The sequence below is a fragment of the Monomorium pharaonis genome, chromosome 5 (assembly GCF_013373865.1).
Source record: "Monomorium pharaonis isolate MP-MQ-018 chromosome 5, ASM1337386v2, whole genome shotgun sequence".
In the NCBI taxonomy this organism is placed as follows: Eukaryota; Metazoa; Arthropoda; class Insecta; order Hymenoptera; family Formicidae; genus Monomorium; species Monomorium pharaonis.
The window spans coordinates 5,560,758-5,584,667 of record NC_050471.1 but is presented as its reverse complement, the minus strand read 5'-3'; the positions used below and the strand labels follow the sequence as shown (position 1 = coordinate 5,584,667).

The 23,910-nt window shown below is 45.5% G+C and overlaps 1 protein-coding gene and 1 long non-coding RNA gene across 3 annotated transcripts; both read left to right on the top strand.

Annotated features, from left to right (window-relative positions):
• The first annotated feature begins 10 nt into the window (after positions 1 to 10).
• On the top strand, positions 11 to 23,910 carry LOC105830191. Of its 2 annotated transcripts, none has more exons than XM_036286903.1 (2): positions 11 to 4,464; positions 18,529 to 23,910. In XM_036286903.1, the coding sequence occupies exons 1-2, from the start codon at positions 1,127 to 1,129 to the stop codon at positions 18,680 to 18,682; spliced, it is 3,492 nt and encodes a 1,163-aa protein (XP_036142796.1). In that variant the 5' UTR covers positions 11 to 1,126; the 3' UTR covers positions 18,683 to 23,910. The 2 variants fall into 2 exon arrangements, with proteins under 2 accessions (XP_036142796.1, XP_012524826.1); XM_012669372.3 differs by lacking the exon at positions 18,529 to 23,910 and adding an exon at positions 17,351 to 17,450.
• Positions 11,259 to 15,705, top strand: LOC114254976. The gene is made up of 2 exons (XR_003626292.2): positions 11,259 to 13,500; positions 13,740 to 15,705. It is a non-coding gene; the product is annotated as an uncharacterized LOC114254976 (long non-coding RNA).

The following is a 23,910-nucleotide window of genomic DNA, read 5'->3' as shown; positions in this document are numbered from 1 at the left end:
AGGCACCACCGCCAGACCGCCAGTAGCTTCCCAGACAGTGACTCCGCGTGTGGCGTGTGACCGGTAGGCGACCTGCAACGCCCGCACCGTGTGTTATGTCATCGATAACAATCCCAGGACGCGGCGGTGCTACGAATTCATACGGCGTAAAATTAGGTAGTCGCGAGTGATCGAGGATAATGCGGTAAGGATACGAGTATTCCGCCGTGGGTGGAACGTCAGTATTGTTCGATCGTTCGCCAAGTCGGGAGGAGTGTTCACCCCGACTCGTTCTCCGTGAATCTTCCTCTGCGAATATCGCCCGGCATCTAGTTCGTGGTATCAGCTCCTCCGATATCAACGTTCCCCTTCGAGGGAGACACTTCGTGCCAGGCTGAAAGCGAGAGACCGTCAACCGGCCGATGGGTCGAACTCGGAATCCGGCTCGTCGTCAGCGCGAATACGAGTCGACGCGTCGATGAGGCCCGAAGCCCGCGCCCGTGTCGCTCTCCCGTATTCCTGTTCGGCGGTACGACATCAGCGGTGTCACGGTTCGATAACTGGATGAACGCCGGCGAGCCCGTCAGCGGCGTGGACGGTGCTACCGAACCTAGAGTCGGTTGCGTACGTCGAGCGTAAACGTCGAGCTCGAAGGAACGTCTCCCGAATCGGCGGCGGAAGCTTCATTCCGGGTCGACAATGGCGCGATGGCCTTGAGGATCGATCGCGCGGGAGCGAGCCGGGTGAACGGTCGGGGTTTCGGTCTGGCGCGATTGAAGCCGCGCGATCCACACGCCGCGCGATCGTTTCGCGCGTGCCTACCGGGTGTCTACGATGCGCGGAGCGGTAGCCAGTCGTAATTATATTAACGTGCGAAAACGCGAACGGAAGTATGTAAACTACGAGACTAAATCGCATACGTAGGCAGGGCGCGCGCGTGTGTGGGTGTGTGTCTGTGTGTGTGCGTGTGCGTCGTGCGTGCGCGCGAAAAGCGCGTGTCGCATTACGCGCTGGTCGCATAATTCGGTATACGGTCGCCGGTTACCGTCAAAGTCATCGAACGTTCAACCGTCGGGGGTGAGCAGACCGGACGCAGTTTGTCGTCGGGCGAGAGAGACAGAGTAATCACCGTTCGTTGAATGGAGTAATGAGCGGGGCCCCTGCGCGGGGCACAGTGCCCCGTCGTCAAAGACGCCACCATCATCACCATCATCATCACCATCATCAGAAACATCAGAAGCGCGTCCGAAACGAAGCGCCGCGGGACGAGACGCTGGGCGGGCCCGAGGAGAAGCGACCGAAGGTCAATCCGATCTTCCTGTGGGCGTCGCAGCGCGAGCAGAGAATCGTCGAGGTGAGATGCGAGGACTACGATAAACGTAATCGCATCAAGCTGACGAAAACCGCGCAAGGATGGCGTTCGATACCGCGCACTACGTCCAACGTGTACACGATTGCACCGGCCGCCAAGAAAACGGCGTCAGGCATGGCCGACACGTCGCCGGCCTCCTCGGTCTCGTCCAACGACGAGAAGGAGAACGGCAAAGGATGTCTCCAAGAGCCAGCGAGCGCGACGGCCAGTCCTCTTCGGTGCCATCCACGAATATATTCGTCGAACGGCACGACGAACGGTTTGCTTACTGGCGAAGGCGCAGGCAGAAAGAGGCGAGGTTACGACGAGGAGGCGAGTCGACGAGGATACTCCTCTTCCCTAGGAACCCGTGAAATTAATGGCGACAAGGGTGGAGAAGAAAATAATAAAGAAGATAAGAAATGCGAGAAGAATAAGTCAAAGGCTCGTCTGTCCAGCTTGAAGGGTAAGGATAAGATAAACGGCTGGATCGACCTGCAGTCATTGCAGATGGACAAGCTGTTCCAACCGCGTGTCGTACTGGAACTGCTGCAACTATCGCAACTTCCTGAGAGCGCGCATCAAAATGTCGTTCGCCACACGAGAAATAAGGACGCGACGGCGAATGAGGCGAAGCAGATAGAAGAAAATAACAAGCGGGATGAGGAGACCGCCGTGATAGAGGAGGAAAGGGAGGAAGAGATAGAGGAGGAGGAGGAGGAGGAGGAAGAGGAGGAGGAGGAGGAGGAGGAAAACAGCGAAAAATCGAATCGAATGAACAAGGCGGGTATTCAGGACATATTAAATATGATAGATGCCACGGCCTCGCCCGTTCTCGCCACTGATACTCCTAGCGCCGATCTGCCGGTGGACTCCACCAAGACTTACGAAGTCCTCGACGAGAAGCAATCCGTTGAGAGAGAGCAGGTCAAGGAATCGGCATCTGACAATGCAAAAGATCAAATAAGAAACATATCCAGTTACGAGACCGAGGCCGTCGATCAAGATGATGAAATTGACGATAAATTGGAGGTGCATGAAGAAAAGATTCTCGAAAAGGATTGCTTCCTGCCGGAGGAGATGGACGACAAAAAGATCCGGGAGAGCAATCTTGGGCTTCTTTCGCTGAAGAATAACGTCGAGACGACTCCGAATTCCTGCAAAGTCGCCGAGGCAGACGGTGGTTTCGCCGTCGAACGACAGAACTGTGATTCGGACTCTCTCGCTACGTGGCGGCCGAGCGTACCGACCGAGGAAGAGGAAGCGCCGGATGAGCCCGGCGAACCGCTGAAGCTCGATTACAACAGCTCGAAGATTCTTGACGCCCTGAGGAATACGCCGGGACTCTCGGTGTCCATAATGAGGAATCACACGCCTGAGGTCGGCAAGAATCAGATCGTGTCGCCTGCGAGACCATCCTCAAAAGCGTCCTCCTCGAGTAGATCGCCAGATTCTCAGGCGGAATGCGTAGAGAAGCTACTGAGGAACGCGAATGACTTTGGTCGCGACGGTTCGCCTCGCAATCTGCCAGGGCTATCGATCGTTATACCGAGCTATCGCTACAAAAGTGTCTCCGGCCAGCTAACAATCTCACCGAGCACGAAGCATCGTGTCGAATCGCCCGAAAGCACCGTTAACTTCAACAAGGCCGACGTATACCTGGGGGAAATGAAGATGGACAGGTTTCCCCATGAAGAGGACAGAGATGAAGAGGAAGATGAGGACGACTGCGACTCGCAAGTTCTGGAAGACCTTAGGCAGCAGAAGGCGGATTCGTTTGCGTACGATGGTATCGACGCGAATTACTACAACGGGTCCAGTACCAAGAGCAATCAGGAGGATCGCAAAACCCCGTTAGAGAATGCGAAGAGTGATCCTGTCTGGATTGGCTCCGGTAGAAACAGCGAGGCGCAAGCCAAGGGTAAATACCAGGATCTCGAGCACTTTGACGAGCAGGTCTTAGAAGAGCTACGATCACGTGGCACTGTGGTCTCGCCACAGCCCAGCGGAATTCCTTGTTCTCCCGCGTCCAGGAGACCGTCGTCAGCATATCTCGAGAGGTTACTACCTAGTCCGCCATGTTCCGTGTCTTGTTCGGAGGACGTCAAGAGCGAGCTAACGTTGAAGAGCATTCTGGCCTCGTCTAGTTGCGCGGATCCGCGAGATTATGAAAGGTTGAAGGAGGCAATATCGATCCGATCTGATCTAAACATTGATCAGCCTATCTCTCGACCTGTGCATTCGAGCGTCGATAGAAACGCGAGAAGGACTAATCAACGCAGCTTCCAGGAACGTTTGCACATCCACAATCAAGAAGTGAGGAGCTCTGGCAGACCAATGTCCAGCGGCGACATTCACAGTACTTTTTACCCGACAGATCGCACCGCGCCCAAGAGACCGATGTCTGCCGAGTGGCAACCGACCAACGGGCAGCGGCAAAGGAATCAGGTCGCCTATTATCAGAAAGCCATTGCTAGAACGAGAGGCCACTTCACTGATCAGGATCAAGATCGCATCCCTTGTGCCACGTCCAGTAACACGGACAAACTTTTAGATCCGGCCAGACAGCTCCGCGAACTAATTGAGACTGCCGGTCACCTAATCCCCGATCCTCTTCTAGTACCTCGTGACTATTTGCCAGCCCTGGCTGCCGCGCCGGCGACGGAGATACCAAAGTTACTGGCTAGCAGACCCGAGCTCAGGCTGCCTGAGGCCCTTACCAGGCCCGACCTTCTTCGGGATCCCGATCTGCTCGTGATATCGCTGGCACATCTGCAGCACGTGCTGGACCATGGAGAGGGCCCGGTTTCCAGATCGCAGCACTCTCAGCCACAGCAACCTAGAGTGGCCGTTAATGGCGCCGTTAACAAAGGATCGTCTAGTTCAGCGAACGGTAATAACGCGAAAGGCGGCAGAGTCACCATTACTACTAAAAGACCTAAACTCAGTTGCAAGCCAATCTGCACGTTGATGCCGACGCAGCCTATAGACCTATCGAACGGCGGCCGATCGCGCATCAATCCCTATTCGCCCTTGCTCAGAGTGCGCAGTGGACTACTCAAGCAGGAGCCGGAAGTGAGCTCTACCGCGAGCTCACCGGACGAGTCGCAGCTATGGCATCCGTTGTTCGGCAGGTAAACATTAATCTTCACGTTTGCTTTTATTTCACCATTCTATTTGCCTGCCACCTCACACCGATCTCAAGTTTCTTTGTTGATTCACGTAGTGACTGGCAAAAAAAAAGCGAAATGAGTGTGCAAGTAGCACACTGCGAGATAAAAAAATTAAATTTCATAACAGAGAGAAAGAGAAACATAGATATGATAGCTGCAGAGCTCTAGTAGATTTCAGCATAATGTTAAAACTCGCTTAATCGTAACTTTATGAAAAAGCGTATCTTATCTAAATATTCTTTTCTAGTGTTTTAGAATTTTGAACAATTTAGTGCAATTATATGTAATCTGCTTATTTAAAAAGAAAATTTCCAAAGAGATATAGTTAAATTCGATAAAATGCATGCTAAAATTAAGACGTTTCAAATTGAATCACTTATTTACTTTTTTCAAAGTAAATAATTTAATATTATTTGTGCTGAGAAAATTACGGGCGAATGATAACTTGAGACGTTGTATGAGGACAATAAAGTCGATCGATAACGATGATCACACTCATTTTTCCCGCTGGGTTATCTAATCATATAAATTATCCTGGTGTAATATTTGATATAATCAAACGTTCATTCAGAGCGCAATATATACAATCCGTTGAAACGCACGGAGAACATGCTAGCAAGCGGACGGCACTTAGGATATATTTAGAGCGAGAGAGGTGAACGCGTGGAAATATAAAAAAAAAAAAGGGACAAAGTGGCATCGATGCTCCGCGCGTACTCGCGCGCAAATAGGTCGGCCTTAATAACGATCGTGACGAACCGAGTGCACGAAAACAATGCCGTTAATTCTATCGAGCAGCCACGAAGGCGAGAGACGAGCAGGAGAGATCGACAAAGCACGACGGCGTCGAAAGAAAAATTAACGCCGGCGTACGACACGATCGCAGAAAATATCCTAGGGGGCTTGATTCTCGAATTCATTTGCAAGAGAAACGTATGCGCAAATACCTGCTCTAACAGAAAAGTTGCAAGTTTATTGGTTAAAAGCCAATACGCTAGCCAATAAATTTCCAATTTTTCTGTGAGAACAGAATTTTCGAATACGCGTCTCTTGCGAATGAATTCAAGAATCGAGCCCCCGGTACACAAAGTGTGTTGATCCCTTTCGTGTCTGCTATTAACACGCGATGCGATATATTCGCACGTATGCAAAGTGCGTCTCTCTATTCCGCGGGACGATTAAATTAATAACATTTATATGGACCGTCCCCACGTCCCGAGAGAGATTCGTCACGTCTTTATGCATATACGAATCGCGGGGCAAAAGATTGCTGCTGCTCCGCCATTCCGTTTGACTTGCCGATCCCGAGGTGGAATCGACGACTCGCGACGGTAACGCGCGTCGGTGCGACGGGGTTCATTTGCATCTTAATACCGACGTACGCTACTGCGACGTGACTAACAAACTCCATCGCACTCAGGCTTGCCACTCGGGCTTATAACGAGCCGATCGCACGTCGTACGTACATCGACACTGTTAAATATTTAAATTAGATCGAGCGCCTATGTGACAGGCGCCTTGGTATCGCGCCTCCTACGTCGACAGGTCGGGCATGACCCAACTACACCTCCCCCATGGAGGCGTCGGAGAAAGGATTGATGACCGTAGACGTAATTGGCAGCGAAAATAAATAGACGCGTCTTGTGAAAAAAAAAAAAAAAGAGAAAAGGTCGCGACGCGATAGTAAAAATCTCCACGACGATAAACTTCCGTCTCGAACTTTTCGTTTTCGAGATCGGCCTTTTTATCATCGCTCACAAAATTCTATAAAATTCTACTTCCGCGTCGCGTTCTCCTATCCCGTCTCCTATTCAAATGCAGCTTAGAATAGAATCCCCCAAATTGTGCGTAGTGTACAACGAAATTTTTGGCAGCGTTCGCTCGAATCGCGCAGTCCGTCTTACGGAGATCTCAATCAGGAAGTTGCCGTGCAGTTTCTTGATCCTTTGGCGCACGCTCGTTCCCTAATTGGCGATCGAGACTTCTCTAATTAGAATCGCCTGCTCGGATGCACGATCGGATTGGCACAACGCGAAACTGGGTCGTGGCAACGTTTCTCGTCCTATGTTCGTTCGTCTACGCCTAATTCGACATCGACAACGACGTTGATAATAAGTCTGCGCTTTTTACACTCAGCATCTTTGTTTCTCTCTATATTCCTCTCGTTTCAAAATATAAAGTTTTGTGGGGATTTCAAGGAATGAGAGTAAACTTGAACGAACGGAAAGCGTCATTGTGCAAATCTACACATTTATGATTAATAGACTCGGATATAGATTCAAAAGATCAATCAGAATATTTAGATAGGACTTAGTAAGGATAGAGTGTTATTTAGTAACAGTATGTTAATTCTTTTCCCCGGTCACGTCAGAAAGGACATCTGCGGCGTCATTATTTGTGAACGATCGCTTCATTTATTATGTTTAAGATCGCTTAGCGCGAGTGGAAGTCGCCTCGATAATCAACCTTGGATTAATTTGATTAGAACAAGATCCCCGCGACTTTCTAATTCGTCCTTCAAATCAATTCAAATAATGTCTAAATTCTGTGAAACAGAACAACAAGTTTGTTTACTTTCTCTCCACTTCCCCGTTGAGGAAAAAAAAATATATATCGTTGTACATGTGGAGATTTGCCACGTGGAGATAAAATTCGCCGTTAATATATTCACGGTCGGAAATAAATATTTATTTGTATTACATAAAAATACATTTCTTGTTGTAATAGAGAGAAGATAGCAACGTTTTAAATTTACATTTGCTTTGAGATCTTTGTGATAAACAATTCTATTTGGAATGGACGCAAAGTAGGACGCGAAATTAGTGGGGTAAATTAGCGACAAAAATTTCGCGTCTTTATAATAATGTGCTTGCGGAAATCGATATCCGCGCGAGTTATCGATTCGCCAGGGCAGAAGTGTAGCTTGTATCAAATCTCCTCGTGCCTCGTTAATGAAAGCGGGAGGGACAAAAGGACTTCGTCGACAATTAATGGACGCGAGGCGTCTCTCTCTGTCTCTTTCTCTCTCTCTCTCTCTCTCTCTCTCTCTCTCTCTCTCTCTCTCTCTCTCTCTCTCTCTCTCTCTCAGAAGGAACAAAGAGAGACCGGCCGGAAAGTCCTGGTCTTTCACGTTTGGGATTACACGGTGCTTGATCGCACGATTTGCGTGACGTAAACACGAGCACCAGCGCTACTACGTGTGCACATGCAGGGCCTCGAAAGGCGCGGGGCTCCCGAACGCCCTTTCGCCACGGCAGAGCACTTGTGTAAATAGCATTAGGATGCTACTCTACGTCGACGAGGACGAATGGACGGATGGACGGCTTTAATGAGAGGGAGAGGCATTATAGGAGAGGAGAGCCCTCGTCGTCGTCGTCGTCGTCGTCGTCGTCGACGATGCCGTTGTGTGACGTCGACACGAACGTTCATCGATCGGGCACCGGGAATTCGAAAGCGCAGAGGGTCGCGGAGAGGAAGAGGGAAGCGCCGGACAGGAAGCAAAAATTTTGCCGGGGTTTAACCCTCTCGCGAGCGACCGAGCGGGCGAACGGGCGGGCTGCTGGAGGCAGGCGGGGTAGGAGAAATCAATTTGTTATTCCGGCGTAACGATCTCGCCGAGAGGATCGTCCCGTACTTTCGATATTTCGGAATATTCAGTCCTGAATTATGATTACATTGCAACTTGCAGTTCAGGTTTCAAATTTCTCCAGTGAAAAAGATATGGTTTGTAATTTCATTCTATACGAGAAGAACAGTGCGATTTTATATTATATTATAGTAGAGAGAGAGAGAGAGGGGGGGGGGGAGTTATCGTATGTGAGAAATGTGGATGGAAATGTGACGCGCTATCTGAGCAAAAGGCGATACTCTATCTTTAATGTAGGATTTCATTGGACACATCATGTAACGGCAGTATTTTTTCCACATTATTTGCTCTTACGCGGCGGTATTTCTTGCATAATTCTCCTATATAATTGCGTCATTCGCCGCATGGTAAACATAATAAAAAAAGTTCGGCTGAAAATATGTCTCGGGAGTATCGCTCCGATTAGCATTCCTCGTGCAACTTCGTAAATCAACAGGATGTACATCACTCGTTGATAAGACTTTCTGCGTGTGTTGCAAAAAGCGCACGGCGTCGTGCCACGTCGGGTAATCAAGCGATAATTAAAAAAACAGCTCTAGTGTCGCTCTCGGTGTTGTGATGATTGAATCGATACACAGGAAACGGGAGGGTCGCATTATCCCTCAACTTGTATTTAATTCACAAGCCGGTAGATTCTAGAAACCATAAGAAATATTGATAAGCTTAACGGCAAAGTAAGCTCGTATTCAAACCCACGCGAAGAGAAACAATCAAATCTTTATATAAAATAAATCTATAAATTATACGCGCCTGAAACGTCATGGCTAAATTTGTCAACTTCGATCCGGATCCGGGAATCCGGGTGCTTCTTTCGAAGATCCGATCGGAATTCAAGTTAATCGAATTTGCGCGCATCTGCTTGCAACTACGGTAACAGCCGGCGCGATATTTTCTCGCGGAGTATTGCGTACTCCCGACACCGTCCTACTATACGATGGAATCCGAGAAGATCTCCCGCCATAGAATTGGATCGACAGGGACGTAGCTGTCGACGAGAAGACAAGAGGATCCGTGGGTCGCCACGATTTACGATCCGGGATCGGCCGACGCTCGCCGGCCCTGAAGACTCGCCCACGTCCACGCCCACGTTCCCGCCATAAGGAGAGGAAGAAACCGCGTGAGAAAGGGAGACGGGATCGGGAAACGTATGGAGAGAAAGAGAAAGAAAGAGTAGGAGGGGGTGAGGGATCAAGAACGAGCGAAGCCGAAGGAGAGATGAAGAAGACGATCTAAAGTTAGAAGAAAAAATCGATAGACGGAGAGTAGTAGACTCCTCGTCGTTCCCTTTTCTCCTTCCCTCTCTGTCTTTACTCTCTTCAGCTTTTCGATGCGATCTCGTCGTCCCTCTCCATCCTTTCCTCGGCGTTCGCCATTTCTTTTCGTTCCTTTCCCCTCGTTCTTTCTTCCGCCTCCCCTATTTCTGCCCACCTTCGTCGTCGTTGTTGTTGTTACCTCACTTTCTCCAGTTCGCTTCCTCTATCCGTTCTTTCTTTCATTGCGTTGCTTGCCGTTTTCTTATAAACGACACCGCAAACTCAGGCAGCTCGGTTCGGGAATGTTCGAGGCGAGTTATCACTAGACATACAATGCTATAAACTTTATAGAGTCGACTGCGTCGGTGACGAGCATCGCGACACAGTGATCGAGCCTGGGGGTCATTGGTCCCCTGGGACTGCCGCGAGGAGACCCCTTCTCTACTGTCTCTCTCTCTCTTTCTCTCTCTCTCCCGCTCTGCACTTCCCCGCCGATGCCAGCACATAGATATATCGCCAATGTGAACGCCCCCTTAAAAGCGGATCGATCATCACTAGCAAGCACGCATACATGGCAGTTTGTTCCCGTCGTACGAAAGGGTGACGGTACCAAATTTTGGAAGATATATTCTAGGAAGATATTTTAGGTTTTACAAAAAAAAATTTCCATTTTTACTGAGAGAAGTAAACAAAAATTGTTGAACAACATATGAGAAATAAATTTCTGATGACACTGGGGAAGAAAAAGAAAAAGAATTACAAGTTGTATGTGATGTCGATGTATTTTTTACAAGGAAAGTATCGACCGTCCGCGGAATCGAAACACTATCGAGGAATGTATCGGCGAAATGAAGGCTATAACTACATAGAAAAGAACTCTCAACTTGTAACACGGCTATTCGCGCGCAGGAAGTAGAATTGCAACAATCGCACGACGTCGATAAAACTTCGGGAGAAAGTTGGCCGCGAAGTTCCGACGCTTCCCAGGAACAGGACGCGAACGCGGAACGGATAAAACTCGTGGCTCTCGAAAGTAAAGTAACGACGAATCGTACGGACATACGGCGAACTCGACGTACGGCAATCTAAATCCGTTCGACATACAGAAAATCAGGGATCGTACGTCAAGAGTACGTCCACATGCGGACGCGTATTAAGGATAAGTGACTCAAAAGGTAGGCAAAATGGAAATTTATGCGAGAAGCGCAAAATTGATCGGAGACTATACGAGAACCTTCTGTTTTCTTCGCTTACCCAGTCAACGGTCCTTCAGCTAAAGAGTAAAATATTATTCGAGAGCGTGCGTTTGATGTACTATTCATTAACGGAGTTTATCGGAGAGCCTTTTCTGTCTCTTATTGAAGTAGAGGAAACGGGTGTATGTACCGCTTCTATTTATAGGCTTCGAAAGAATATACATGTTTAATGCGGAGAGGCGGCATGTCGCGCGGCATTGGACATTCGCGCGCGGTGCTAAATAATTGAAAATGAGAAATCGGGAATTGGCGCGGTCGGGAAAATCCGCTCGTCGCCACCGGGTTGACGACACCAATCGTCGCTGTCACGCGACCTTGAAGTATTTACGTAACGAGGGAGCCAAGGCGGAACGGGAACACGCATGCGACAACGCGCACCCACGTGCCATCGCTCTTCGCGACGACGGAGATTCGTATATAGTCTCTTCATTAGCACACGGCCGCTCGCTCTCGCGGATCGATGTACCACGCACACCCTCACGGCGCAAACAATAGCCCCGTGTGTTCTTTGTGTTCATTCGGCGCTAAATGCGTCCTCCCTCCGGCGACGACGACGACGCCGAGAGCGTACGTATGCGAGGATCGCGAGTACAGGTAACATACTGAGAAAAATCAGATACACATGTAGGCGGCAATTAACGTCAGGCGTGCCATCACGAACGCGCGATTATCCTCCTCTTTGTCTCGCGTACATGTTAAATCTAAGATCTTAATTATTCAGATTAAATTAATTTAAGCGCGAACCGCGCGCGCTGTGTAACGCCTCAATAATTAAAATCAAATCGACGTTTATTCTGCGGGAGACGAATACGCGGCACGCGATATTCGCGTGTTGTATTTTCTCTCTTTTTTTTTCTTTTTTTTTCAGAGATTTCAGTTTCGCTCTTCAGAGGGGACGGCGTGGAATCTTTCGCGGATCGATGTCTATGTATAGCCGGCGCGCAAAGTAGCGGCTGTAATGGTAGATGCGAGATGAGCTATTTCAGCCCACCTGGGCCGTACTTTGAGCTTTCGGTGCCGATGGGCGGGTTCTAATACCGGTATAAGCTGTTATTACGATCCACGGTTTTTCGAGAAGTTATTTCTTTTTCCCCCCCCCCCCCCCCATTGTCCATCCGAGCAAGACTCCGACGAGTCTCCGTTCGCGTAGATTCGTCGAGGAGTTATGCCCGGGCGATGGTTAGGTGGGAGAATTATATGCACTGTACGTGTCACTTGACGTGTCACGTGGCTTCTCTTCGAGAGCGGATTACACCACCGCGCGAAATTCGCAATCGCGACGACCGCGTACGCGATCTTTACGTACGGCGCGCACGAGCAGACCCGCAGGAAAAACGAACGAACTCGAAGTTATCGTCCGCCCGGTTTTTTTTTTCCTTCCACTACGAACGCTGTCGTTGCGTCAACCGCGCGTCGGAGACGCGCGCGATCGATGAAAGTAAAAGAAATGAAATGAACGAAGGGGAGGGGTGATTGTAAAGCTAGGAAGGATACTTGAAGACAGTGAGGTTGATCGCCGGCAATGCGAATCGTTTTTTTTTTTTTCATTAGAAAAAAAAACGTGTATCGCCTGACGTAGAAAACCAAAGGGGGGATCCCGCGCTCTGTCCCTCGTGGGAAGTATCTCGTGCGCTTAAATGCGAGGAAAATTTACGCAGAAAGCGAGTCCCCATATTTCTAAGTAATAGTAATGCAGCTATATACTCTGATGTAAATACATGGGAATCGTTGCCACGTATTAAATCCGTTTTACACGAAATTTTCAGAAGCGCGGACGAACCGTCTACAAGTCCGGGAGGTCGTCTCTTTTCCCTTTTTCTATATATTTTCGTACTTGACGCGTGCGTGCGCTGATAAATGAATTTAAATCGAATCATATACGAGAGAGATCGATTGACCTTCGCGAATTGCCATTGAATTGCCGAATGATGTGTGAAAGACGATTTGCAAACAAGGGTGACCGGTGTACACGTGTCGTGTCGACGTGGCCACGTGGCTTTTCTTATATGCCGCGCGTACGTATTCACCACCCTTTGTACTAAGATTTGCGAGGCATTCGGCACCACCGTGAAGCCGCATCGCCCACCCTCTCATTATCGGATCGATGTGTGTGTGTGTGTGTGTGTGTGTATATATATCGACACGCACACAAGCGTGCACGTATATGCGTGTTACGTACGCGTGCGTACGTAAGCGTGGGCGACTCTATGGAAGGATGGCTATGTTAGGTTTACCTCGACGAACAGTGACGTGGTGTGGCAGCGAGTAGAGAGAGAAACAGAGAAGGAAAGATAGGAATGAAGAGAAGGAAGGGATGGAGAGATAGAGAGAAATAGGATGATAAAGGGAAGTGAGGGAGGAAGAGAGAGGGCGAGAGAGAGGGGGGAGGGAGAAAGAGAGAGAGAGAACCACGTAATCTGCGCACGTGCGGACCGAGAGCACCTCGATCGATCGTCCTCGCTGCAGAGTCGTTATGAGCTGAGTACCGATAGTGTCTCGGTTGGTAGTTGGTACTAGTATCCATACTGCACGAAAACTAGAGAGCACACTGACACCGTACTTGATGCTTTCGAATACACGAGATGAAAGAATACGAACAGGTCCTTACTTTTTGCTCGAAGTCTATGATTATGTGTCAACCGAGAACGATCCCAGGTAGCGAGCTAAATTGTTTTGACGTTAAAATGTCGTTGAAATGACGACAAATAACACTTGTTATCTGAATTACTACCTGGATGATATATCCGATATATGTGGGGGTTTAATTTTAATTTTCAACGCAAGCTAACCGGACTTGAAGAAAGAATATTTGAAAATTATTAGCACCTCTTTCATATATGTGGTATGTATGTATATACATATATATGAAAGAGATATTAATTTATATATATATATATATAATATTTGTAAATATATAGTTTATAATAAATAAATATAATATATTTAATATTTATATGTTATATATGCATAATTATATTACATATTCATATATATTTTATAATAATTGTTTAAACATTCTTTGCACATAAACACATAAAATCTAAAAAATATTTTACATACTAATGTACGTTCCTTTCAAAGCGACCCACATTTTACCTCACACGACTGAATGGTGGCTTAGCTGGAAAGACGATCAGTGACACGAGAAAAAGTACTTAGCTTATCAACGAATGACCTCAATAAACATCTGGCCTCGATCTAACTGACCAAAAATGGAAAAATTATTTGTACGGTTAAATAAATAAGTCCTATTTTAAATTTTACCTCTTGCCATACATGTATTGAATTATTATGCTACAAGGATTAAAAAATTATATAATTTTATATAATTTTTGTAATATAATAAAGAAAATGCGTTATGTGAAATATAAAAATACACATAATGTTATATTACTTAGAAAAAATCTGTCTGTTGTGCCCATTCAGTCGTAGTTATTTAATGCATTAATATGTATTACATCATTATAATTTAACTTGTACTGAGATATATATATATTTTGACTTTGTGATCTTTACTATCACAGTACAAGTAAACAACTTGTTTAATTTATGCAAGACGATAAACGGTGAAATATGAAAAGACATAGAATCATTGACTTTCAGTAATGCAAATAGTTTCATTTGTCAATAAATTAGTGTCCTTGAACTTCGTACTACATTAAGTGACCAGCAGCGAAAAATTTACATTGGTAAAGAAAAAGTTTCCTATTGGAAGAGTCCACGTGATCAAATCGACTGACGTTTTTAGGGTAAACGGTACAAAAGTTTTGGTCGACACATTCGCCCATCAGGAACACCTTACCTCCAAGCCTTCATCAAAATTTCAACATAGCACCGCGGTCGCAACCATTTCATGTACATATTTCCCTCTCACGGGCGCACGAACTTTCCCAAATAAAGTTCGGAACTTCTTTCAGGCTAAGCGCGAGCGTGTGTAAACTTTCACAAGATACGTAAATCGGGAGAAGTTATTAGGCAATCTCGCTCGTTATTTCGCAAAGCCTATTTCTCACAAAATTATCGCAGAACATGAAACATTCATAATGAAGTTCTAAAAGCTGAGAGAGAATTTACTTTGATCTCTATAGTTAGGATTGGCGTCATGCATAAATAACGCATCCCGCAAGGGGCTGTGAATTTTAAATAGGTTACATAAATAAGTATTTTACGACCTGTTTTGTCATATGTCAGATAATGAGGCGTCGAGGAAATTTTCAGATACGTAAAATGGAATGTTAAATATACTTTACAAGGTTATGTTAAATTTTCAAAATTTTTAATCAAATACTTTTTCAAATATTTAACGTAATATTATAAATATTACTTGTAATATTTACAAGCGAATTAAATTTCATACTTAAAAAGATATCTACAAATTTAATGCAGCGTAATGTACATAGAAGAGAGAAAGAGGGAGAGAGGGGGGGAGAGAAAGAGAGAGCGAGCATGAAATCATTATAGAATTAAATTTATTTACGGTAATGTTTACTCTTTTATTATAATTAATTTCGCGATTAATAAGGTGAACCCATCATAGATGAGCTATCATAATTTGAATATTTATTTAGTTTTTCGACGTTAATATAGAATCTTTTAATAAAGAGACGAGTGAGGTTCTCTTTAGCAGGAAAATTACAGTTCATTATCGGTTGGCTTAATATTTCATGAGTACCTTCTTAATTGTCATCGTCGATGCCTATAAAATGGCGAAACAGGTCACTTCGGGCAGGCAAAGTTTAATCAGGGATCCCATATTTATGAAGAACCCACCCGATCACAAACATTAAATATTCTCGCGCTATATACGATGTATTTGCGTATTCGACTACCTGACATATTCGATATTCGTTGTACGGCATAAGATTTAAATATATCATCGAGAGGAACCGTGTTTACGTGCGTACATGTTTATAGCGGAGCAGAATCGATACGGCGCGTAAGAGAACCGTAATTTGCAGGGACAGGTAAAATAAGAAGAAAAAAAAAAAGAAAGAAAAACCGACCGTGTAATCAAAGCCGCCGATGATGTCTCTTTTTATCGCGAAAAGAAAAGGAAGAGTAATGCTCAGAGGCGCTGCTCCTCGCACAAGCGAATTTTATTCGTGCGAGAAGAGTTTCGCGTTCGACGAACGCGACGCAACCAGTAATCCAGTCGATAGCAAAACTCATTCACCCCTATCCCTGTGCATTTAGAGGAAAGAGGGAGAAAGGGACAAAGATAGAGAGAGAGAGAGAGAGAGAGAGAGAAAGAGAATCCCTCCTGCGTGTCGGATATAGAGTCCGAAGTTTCTGGAGCGCCTTCGATCGGGAATTCATATTTCATATGCTAGTCGCCGTACCCGTTTCAGAGAGAAAGACAGAGAGAGAGAGAGAGAGAGAGAGAGAGAAAGAGAGAACGACTAGACGGGACCGAGTCGTTCACGGCGCCTCTAAAACTCGGTCATCTATATTTCAAATTGTGGTGAGCGAGCAGAGTGGATAGATTATCGTCGTTGTTGTCGTCGAGTGGCGCGCGTCGAGGAGAGCGCTCGTTTCTCCTCACCGTTGCGTCTCGTTATTACAAGGAGAAGTCGTCGGCGCGAGTCAGACGCAAAAAAGTTTCGCTCGCTCGCTTCAGCGGAGGGAGAAAAGCTCAAACGAGAGACGCTTTTCGCTTTGTGTGCGCACAACTTTCAGCCGGCCGTCGTCCTATCCTACTCTGCTGCGCGCGTCATTTAATTCGCCAGAGTTACGAAATTAACGGCCGCGCCGCGATCGTTAATTACAATAAGTAGCATATTCCGAGCTTTGTTCATCCCCCCTTTCTCCTCCTTCTGGAAACCCGCGTGAACTTTTCGCGTGAAAACCCCTGAACTCTCGCCTGAAAAGTATAGGGAGATGGCCGAGCGCACACACCCCATCGATCCGCGAGCCTGTCCTGCGAAGGACGCTCGTAAGGTCGCGTTGGCGAGTCCACCCGTCTAATCGCAATCACGAGAAAAATATATATTGACGCAAACTGAAAGAAAGAGATCGTTAGTGAAAGAACTGTAATTATTTCTCGTCGTGAGTGACTTGGCAACTCGGAAGGCGTTCGCGTTCGCGATGCATCGTCTCTCGGCAGCGTTGTAAATGGAGGGCGAGGTCTCCTTTCCCCTATCTTTCCAAGCAGTTTCTACGTTCTGCCGGTGTTTCTTTCGTATGTTTCTTTTACGTTTACGCCGTGGGAATGCGCCATATGCCGGTGGTAGGGGTAACACGGACGTGCGCGCGACTTCCAGCGTTCCGAGGTCGCGTGCGAGTAATTGTCCCGATTACCTTTGCTTATTGTTGCATTATGATGTAGGAAAAGTGCTCTTAATTAAGCGGTGCGTCCTAATTGATCTCTCTCGACGTGTGCACGTAGCATCCTGCCGCGATAACCATCGCGGTTGCTAACGCGGGGATCGTGGGGATTACCCGCGGACGAAACAAATCGAAATTTAGCGAATTTCTTACAATTGACCGATTTCTTACAACTGTCCGTACTTCTTGAACAGTCGGTTTTTCCTAAGCTGCCGTAGGACTAGGTATTGATAGAGCGGAATAATTTAAAAAAGTAGAGCAGTTATGGTGCAGCAGTCCGATGGGAGTGCGAGGAATGAGAACGAAGGATCCTGAATTTGAATCTCAGTGACGACTTGTTAAAATTTTTCCGTCACTTACAATTTCAGAAGTGCAACAGAATTCGCATACCCTTGAGTGACGAGAGAAGGAGAGTTCTTAGAGATGCATGTACAGAGTGGTTGTTGCTGCCACTGACGACGTTCACAAGAATGTCTGGCTTGAAGATTTTCGAATGGACGAGAGAGGATTCTCATCAGTGACGTTCGGGGACGATTTTGTTGTCTGGTTAAGAGAACATAAGACTATAGAAATAATTTTTTTTAAGGATACTATATCCGCACGCATACACACGTACATTTTTATTCTACATTCAGAGAGAATATTTTATCGCTAGAAATATGAACTGCGACATTTCTAATAAACTTTACACTCGACTGTCGTCATCGGTGACGCGTTCGCGTCGCCAATAAAAAATGAACAAGTGTAGTCCGTCTCTCTAAATTGCGCAACCGAATAATTGCCGGTCGACGCTGGACCAACGGTATAAATTTTGCATTCCGTTGTAATTATGAATCCAGACCTCGTAATCTCGTTCACGTGGATATCGTGACGCTCGTACTGGACGATTACACGACGATATTCATTGTTATTGAGTAGCGACGCGTGTGTTTATTGTACGCAGAAAACAGAGAGAGAAAGAGAGATTGATCAACGGTGACGTCGCACCTCGCATCATCAGAGTTCTTTCGTCGCTTCCAAGAAAAGCGCTACATATAACCATCCGCGTTATCTTCGCGAATATCGAGCCTCGCCAAAGTATGCGCATAATTCCGCGCATTCGTGGTTTCGTAACTGATTTCTGAAAGAAGCCACTCACCGAACATGTGCGCGTCTGAAGAAGAAAAAAACACGTCGAAAGAGGTAATCCGAATCTTATCCGTTATCCGCAACGAACTGGGCGAACTGTTTACTCACATACGCACTCTCTCTCTCTCTCTCTCTCTCTCTCTCTCTCTCTTTGCGAGAAATTACAAAAAAATAGTTTTTACGATGCATTTTAACATCGTCTAGATATCCTTTTATTTTTTTTTGTGTGTTTTAATTTTTTTATCTTTCATTGTAACTTCTGTATTTCAACACATATAATTAATTTTTATCTTCTACATGTAAATAATCATGACGTTATAAAAATGGCGAGTATAACTTTTTGTAACGCTCGTAATAAAATGCAGCACTCGCAATGTCAACGAGAGTAATAAGATGCAATTTTGTTTTTCGTTTGCAGCCAAAAGAGGCAACAGCAACAACAGCAGCATCAGCACCTGACACAACAGTCGCAGCTACAACAGCAGCAGCAGCAACAGCAACAACAGCAACAGCAGCAACAGCAGCAGCAACAACAACACGCCTCCTGGCACAGGACAACTCTCGCCTCTTGACCGTCGTAACCTTGACCCTGACTGCGAGTCCAGTGATTCTGAAAGGCCGAAGGAAGAAAGAAAGGAGCCGCGCGCGCGAGGAACGCCGCGACACCACTTCTTGCCGCGGTTTCGGCTGCTCGTCGAAGGCCGCTCGTGCGCAGCGAAGCGGAGAAATGCGGATGAAGAAACGTCGCGCCGGCCGGCGACTTTCGCGGATTGACCGCTTGCACGACCCCCGCGAGAAGAAGCGGACGTCCTTCCCCTTCGCGGTGGTGTAGTCGAGGCGGTCGAATCGATTCCGTTCGTTTTACGCTTTTAATTACGTATCGCGTGTACTTAGTACCTCAAAATTCCAAGTATTTTTCTAATATAAAAAAATATCTCGAATTTGGATGTACTACACGATACATGATTAAGAGTGTACATTTTATTTTAACCCGTCGTTAGTCGCCCGTCATTATGTCGTCGTATTCGATAATTATTGTGCGCCCGCACAAAAAAAAAGGTATCTTAAGAATAATGACGATAATCTCGGAATTTGTCTCGGAAACAGTGTGGAATAATTTTGTTTTTAGGAATGTAGCTACACACATTTAAGCTGCAATTAATTTTTTTACGCAAATAATCTTGTCACTAGCGAGATAATGGAGGACGCGTGATAAAATATATATGAGCGAGAGACTGACGGCGTCGTTAAATGATTAATTACGACACGCAATCTTAGTAAACTCAATGAACATTCGTAATTTATATAAGTAAAGGCGTAAATGATGTGATAAATAAAATCATACGCGACTGTAGGCGATAATCAATTAATAGAGTAGTAGATTAGAGGTATCAATGCATTTTGACTGAGGAACTCGGCAAACCTTTTAGCCAGAGTTTGAGTCGAAGATATTGTATATTTTTCTGTTGGCCTTTTTATACTGACAGCAGAAAAGATGTATTCTCATATCTGTGCAGAACTAATGCCAAGCCGTACTAGGACCAGTCAGTATCAAAAAGAAATATAATACACATCAAACGTACGAAGAATTATAGCAGCAAGAATTAATAATAAGATTAACAGAACAGAACTCCGATACGCGATTAATTTGTCATAATATCACGATAATAAGCAATTAAGAGACAACAGAAACAAGAAAAAAATATCTCATTAATGTGATGTTCTATAAGACTACACCACTGCTTCTACGATATAAACTCCACGGTTTTCTCTCTCATCGTCACAACCCCGTAGAGACCCCTGACACAAGTGCAATGAGATACGAGCGCCGTGATGAGGCTTCTTTGTTCCATATTACGTGTTATCTGTTTTAATAAATGAAGATAAAGTTTATCTAGATTTAATTATTTAGAGTTTTTAAAACAAAACTGTGTGAGAGGAGGCGGAATGTGTAATCTTATTTCTCAGAAATGTAGAAATTGAGTTTATAAGAATGTCTTACACTTAGTGAATCTCTCCTCTCTGTAAGAGAAAATTCGTTATAAAAGTTTGTTCATTCTAGATATAGTTTTATATTTAAAGTTGTAGTAGTGATTGTTTTGTATTATCCAGTGCAATTTCTTTCGCTCGCTGATTGTTACCGTCCTAATTGTTACTTTATACAGTCCGTTAATTAACTTTAGCGTTAACGTACATCATACATTTGCAATAATATTTTCTATTTTTTGTGCTCGTCACGGCGATCGTAACTAGTCTCCCGATCCCGGCGAAGTAGAAATTAGTGCGTCACGATCAAATATTTATATCCGCGACTTACGAGCCGAGTTTACACAAGCAGCGATTACTTTCCATCTGCGCAATTAACGACGATGCGTTTTAAGCTCTCTGCGTCTTTAATTTCCGTCGTAAAATCTCCCGTTGCTCTCCGTTACGTTAAATTTTATGAAATGGCAATCATTAAATGGCAAATATCTTACCTAGAAATCTATCGATAAAGTTCTTTATTTCACGGAAAATTAACACAGATTCTTTATTTCTTTTTGTTCTATTTGTCAGTTTTATTCGCAATTGTTTACTCACATTGCCTCACGATAAAACTCAGCTTCAAAAAGGAATCTAAGTCTCTTACGGACCAATGTTTGCTGAGATACAGAACAAATATTACGTACGCTTTTGTATAATACCTCATATGATAGCGCGGCGAAATTTACGATTTTAAAAGCAATTCATGTGTATGCATAAGTCGACTGAATTTATATTGCGAGCAACTCAAGGGTACATTCGAGAACTTTACATAATTATTTTTGGATTCTTTTATATGTAAATTTTCTACGTGCGGTACGCAGTAAGTGACAATGTTGGAAACAATTATTTTTCAAATGTGGTGTCCAATTTATTCCGGCTAGAAATACTGCAATGTCAAAGAGCATCAAACTCGGATCACGGTTATTTAACTCGCTTATCATATATACATATATAAACGCGGTTATTTCCGTCGAGCACCGGAAAACCACAGAGACACAATAACCGTATCGGAGACGCCATCTCGAAAATAGTCACGCTTTAGTATTCCAGTGGAGACGATCATTTATTATTACGTAAATATATAAGTCCTTATCTACTATTATTATTCGTGCTACGGAATAAAATTTGACATATAGGATGGAAGACTTGCTGTTATCGGTGTAAACTCGGCGGCCACATCGACCAATTTGGGCGCATTGATTCTTTGCAGTCCGACAGATATAATCGTACAACGATCCTTTGCCACAAAAGGGTGTCTCAAAATAATTTTTGACGGACCGCTTGATTTTTACGTGTTACACATAACGCATTTCCCGTAGTACATCAAAATATCTGGGACGGCAAAGGATTGAAGCGGAAGAGGGAAATAAAAGTGAGGAAGCGAAATGCGTGAAATACGTGACGGGAATAGGTGCTATTCGGTAGTTAAAAAAAAAAAGAAGAGAGAAAGGGAAAAAAAGCGAACGGGGAAACGAAGGACGGCGAAGAGGAGGGCCACGACGAAAGCGTGTAGATAGTCCATTTATATAGGTAGGGAAAAGGTATTTTATACGCGGCGTATTGTGTGTACACGCGTGCCCGGAGAAGGACAAAACGTGCCCACGCGTGCACGTGACGTACGCACGAGCCCAAACGCACGAATACACGCACGAGGCACCACCACTGCGGCGCGTGATACCGATTGTCGTTTTTTACCGTAGTCGAAATCCGATACCGCGCGAGCACCGCGAGACAAGAGGAGAGAATTCCTCATCCCGTTGACTCCGGCCTGCGCGGGCATTTGGCGCAGTTCACACGTGCTGTATTTATTCGATTCGTGTTTCCAACGAAATTTCCATCCACGTGAAACGTGTATCTCGCGACATTACAAATATTTTGAGAGCTCCGGCCGGAGAGTTCGTATCGTACCCCCGTATGTCGATAGAATAATTAAGCGTGATAACGGCGGGAGCTCCTAGATACGTCAACGAAAACGGAGTTTTGAGACGGGGGAAGGAAAATTTTATGTGCGTCAGATACCTTGTTTTTTCCTCAAAATCATAATTTCGAGTATTAATTAAATCGGGGTAACGTCGCGCAAATATTACCGCGTACGGTATCGATAGCAAACTTGCTCTAGAAACATCGAATTGAATTACAGTTCTAAAAAAACGCATCGTCCGATTTCTTAGAGACGGCGGCGTGGGATACACGGCTCACGATCGTGGGGAGAATTCTCTTTCTCCAACTGTATATCGTAGCTATAATCTAGAGACCGTGAACGGAGAGAATTGTCAATCGTTTAATTACGCGAGCCAATAACTAGGCATTCGTGATTGAGTTAATTACACCCGACACACGCGCTCTCACACACACACCCACACACACACAGTGAGAAAGAGGGGAAAAAAAAACCTTCTTTTGTACGAGCGCGGCTGCGATATAGAGGAGGAGCATTGACTATCGCGGATTAATCGGAATGAGCGCTAAAGTACTGCGGCTATCTGTGCGAGATAGGAACGAGTGCAATTTCGCGTGCGTCCACGGTCGCAGATAACGCGGAGGCGATTGCCCGTCGTCGTCGTCGGTTTCAATTCCGACGGAAATATGCCGCATGCATACGCCGGTCATTAGCGTGTCCGCGGCGACCCGGTTTGCGAAGCCGTAATTTTAACACACCTACACCGCGCGCGGCGACGAACGCAGACCGCGTGGCATACACACCACGGTTGTAAAAACAAAGGCAACGGACTGCGCTCTGTCCCCGTTTCGCCATTCGGTAAGGCGATACCACCGCGCTGCCTGGCAGCAGCAGCAGCAGGAGAAGACGAAGAAGACGGCGAGAACGAGAATCTATCTTGGCGGTAGTGGGGGGGAAAAAAGGGAATTACTGCTTCCTGAGCGCGACACGCGGCAGTTACCTCCCTCTCACCTTGTTCCCAATTCGAGAGGAAGTTTTTAATTGCAGAAGCCTGGGGTCAAGGCTGATTTAATATAAAATCCGATTATGTATTAGCTCATAACCGGCACGCGGCGCGCTTTATTGGAATGTTTATGTGTGTAAGCTATACGCTTTTACGCGCTGGAAAAGTAAAAATGCTTTTCCATCTTCTTCGACCGTTCCTAACGTATTCTCTTTTAGCAAGAAGGAGAAAGAAAAAGAGAAACGATGTTTTCTCGTGTTCAGAAAATTTAGGGAAGAATGTCGCGAGGGAAAATTGCGGCGGGGAGGGGGGGAGTAACGACGTGCCGCTTTCCGGACGCGTTCCGATCGACCTGCTTGCGCGCTCCTCGTTATTCTCTCTACGTTGAAAATCCGGACGGTGCTAAGCGAGACAAATTTATATGATCCGCGATCTGGGGCCGTGGATTAATTAATTCATGATTTACGGCAACGCGTGGGGAGGGGACTTTCGTCGCGAGATCATCTCGTTATCTGCGACTGTGGCGTAATGTAACGACATTAATCATTAGCTATCCTCATTAGCGCGGTAACGCGTGCGGAATGTATAAATTTGTATTTGTTTGTTTATTTATTGTTAGGCAGAGAGAGAGAGAGAGAGAAAGAGAAAGCGGACGTGCGGAGGTGCGGAAGTTCCGCGGCTAGGCAGCGCGTCACCAACTTTAGACTATGCGACTGTTTAGCCTCTAGATTCTATTAGCGACGTAAAAATGACTAAAATATTATTTTGTTGATATATACATATTATATATATAATTACTATTGATTATGAATTTATGAATAATCTGTAAATATACGAGAACACCGCGGTGTCGTGTCTCTCCTAGAAAATTA

Coding starts and splice junctions, on each gene's coding strand:
- LOC105830191 (XM_036286903.1), top strand. CDS start 1,127: ATGAGCGGGGCCCCTGCGCGGGGCACAGTGCCCCGTCGTCAAAGACGC. Junction 4,465..18,528: donor TGGCATCCGTTGTTCGGCAG/GTAAACATTAAT, acceptor TTTCGTTTGCAG/CCAAAAGAGGCAACAGCAAC.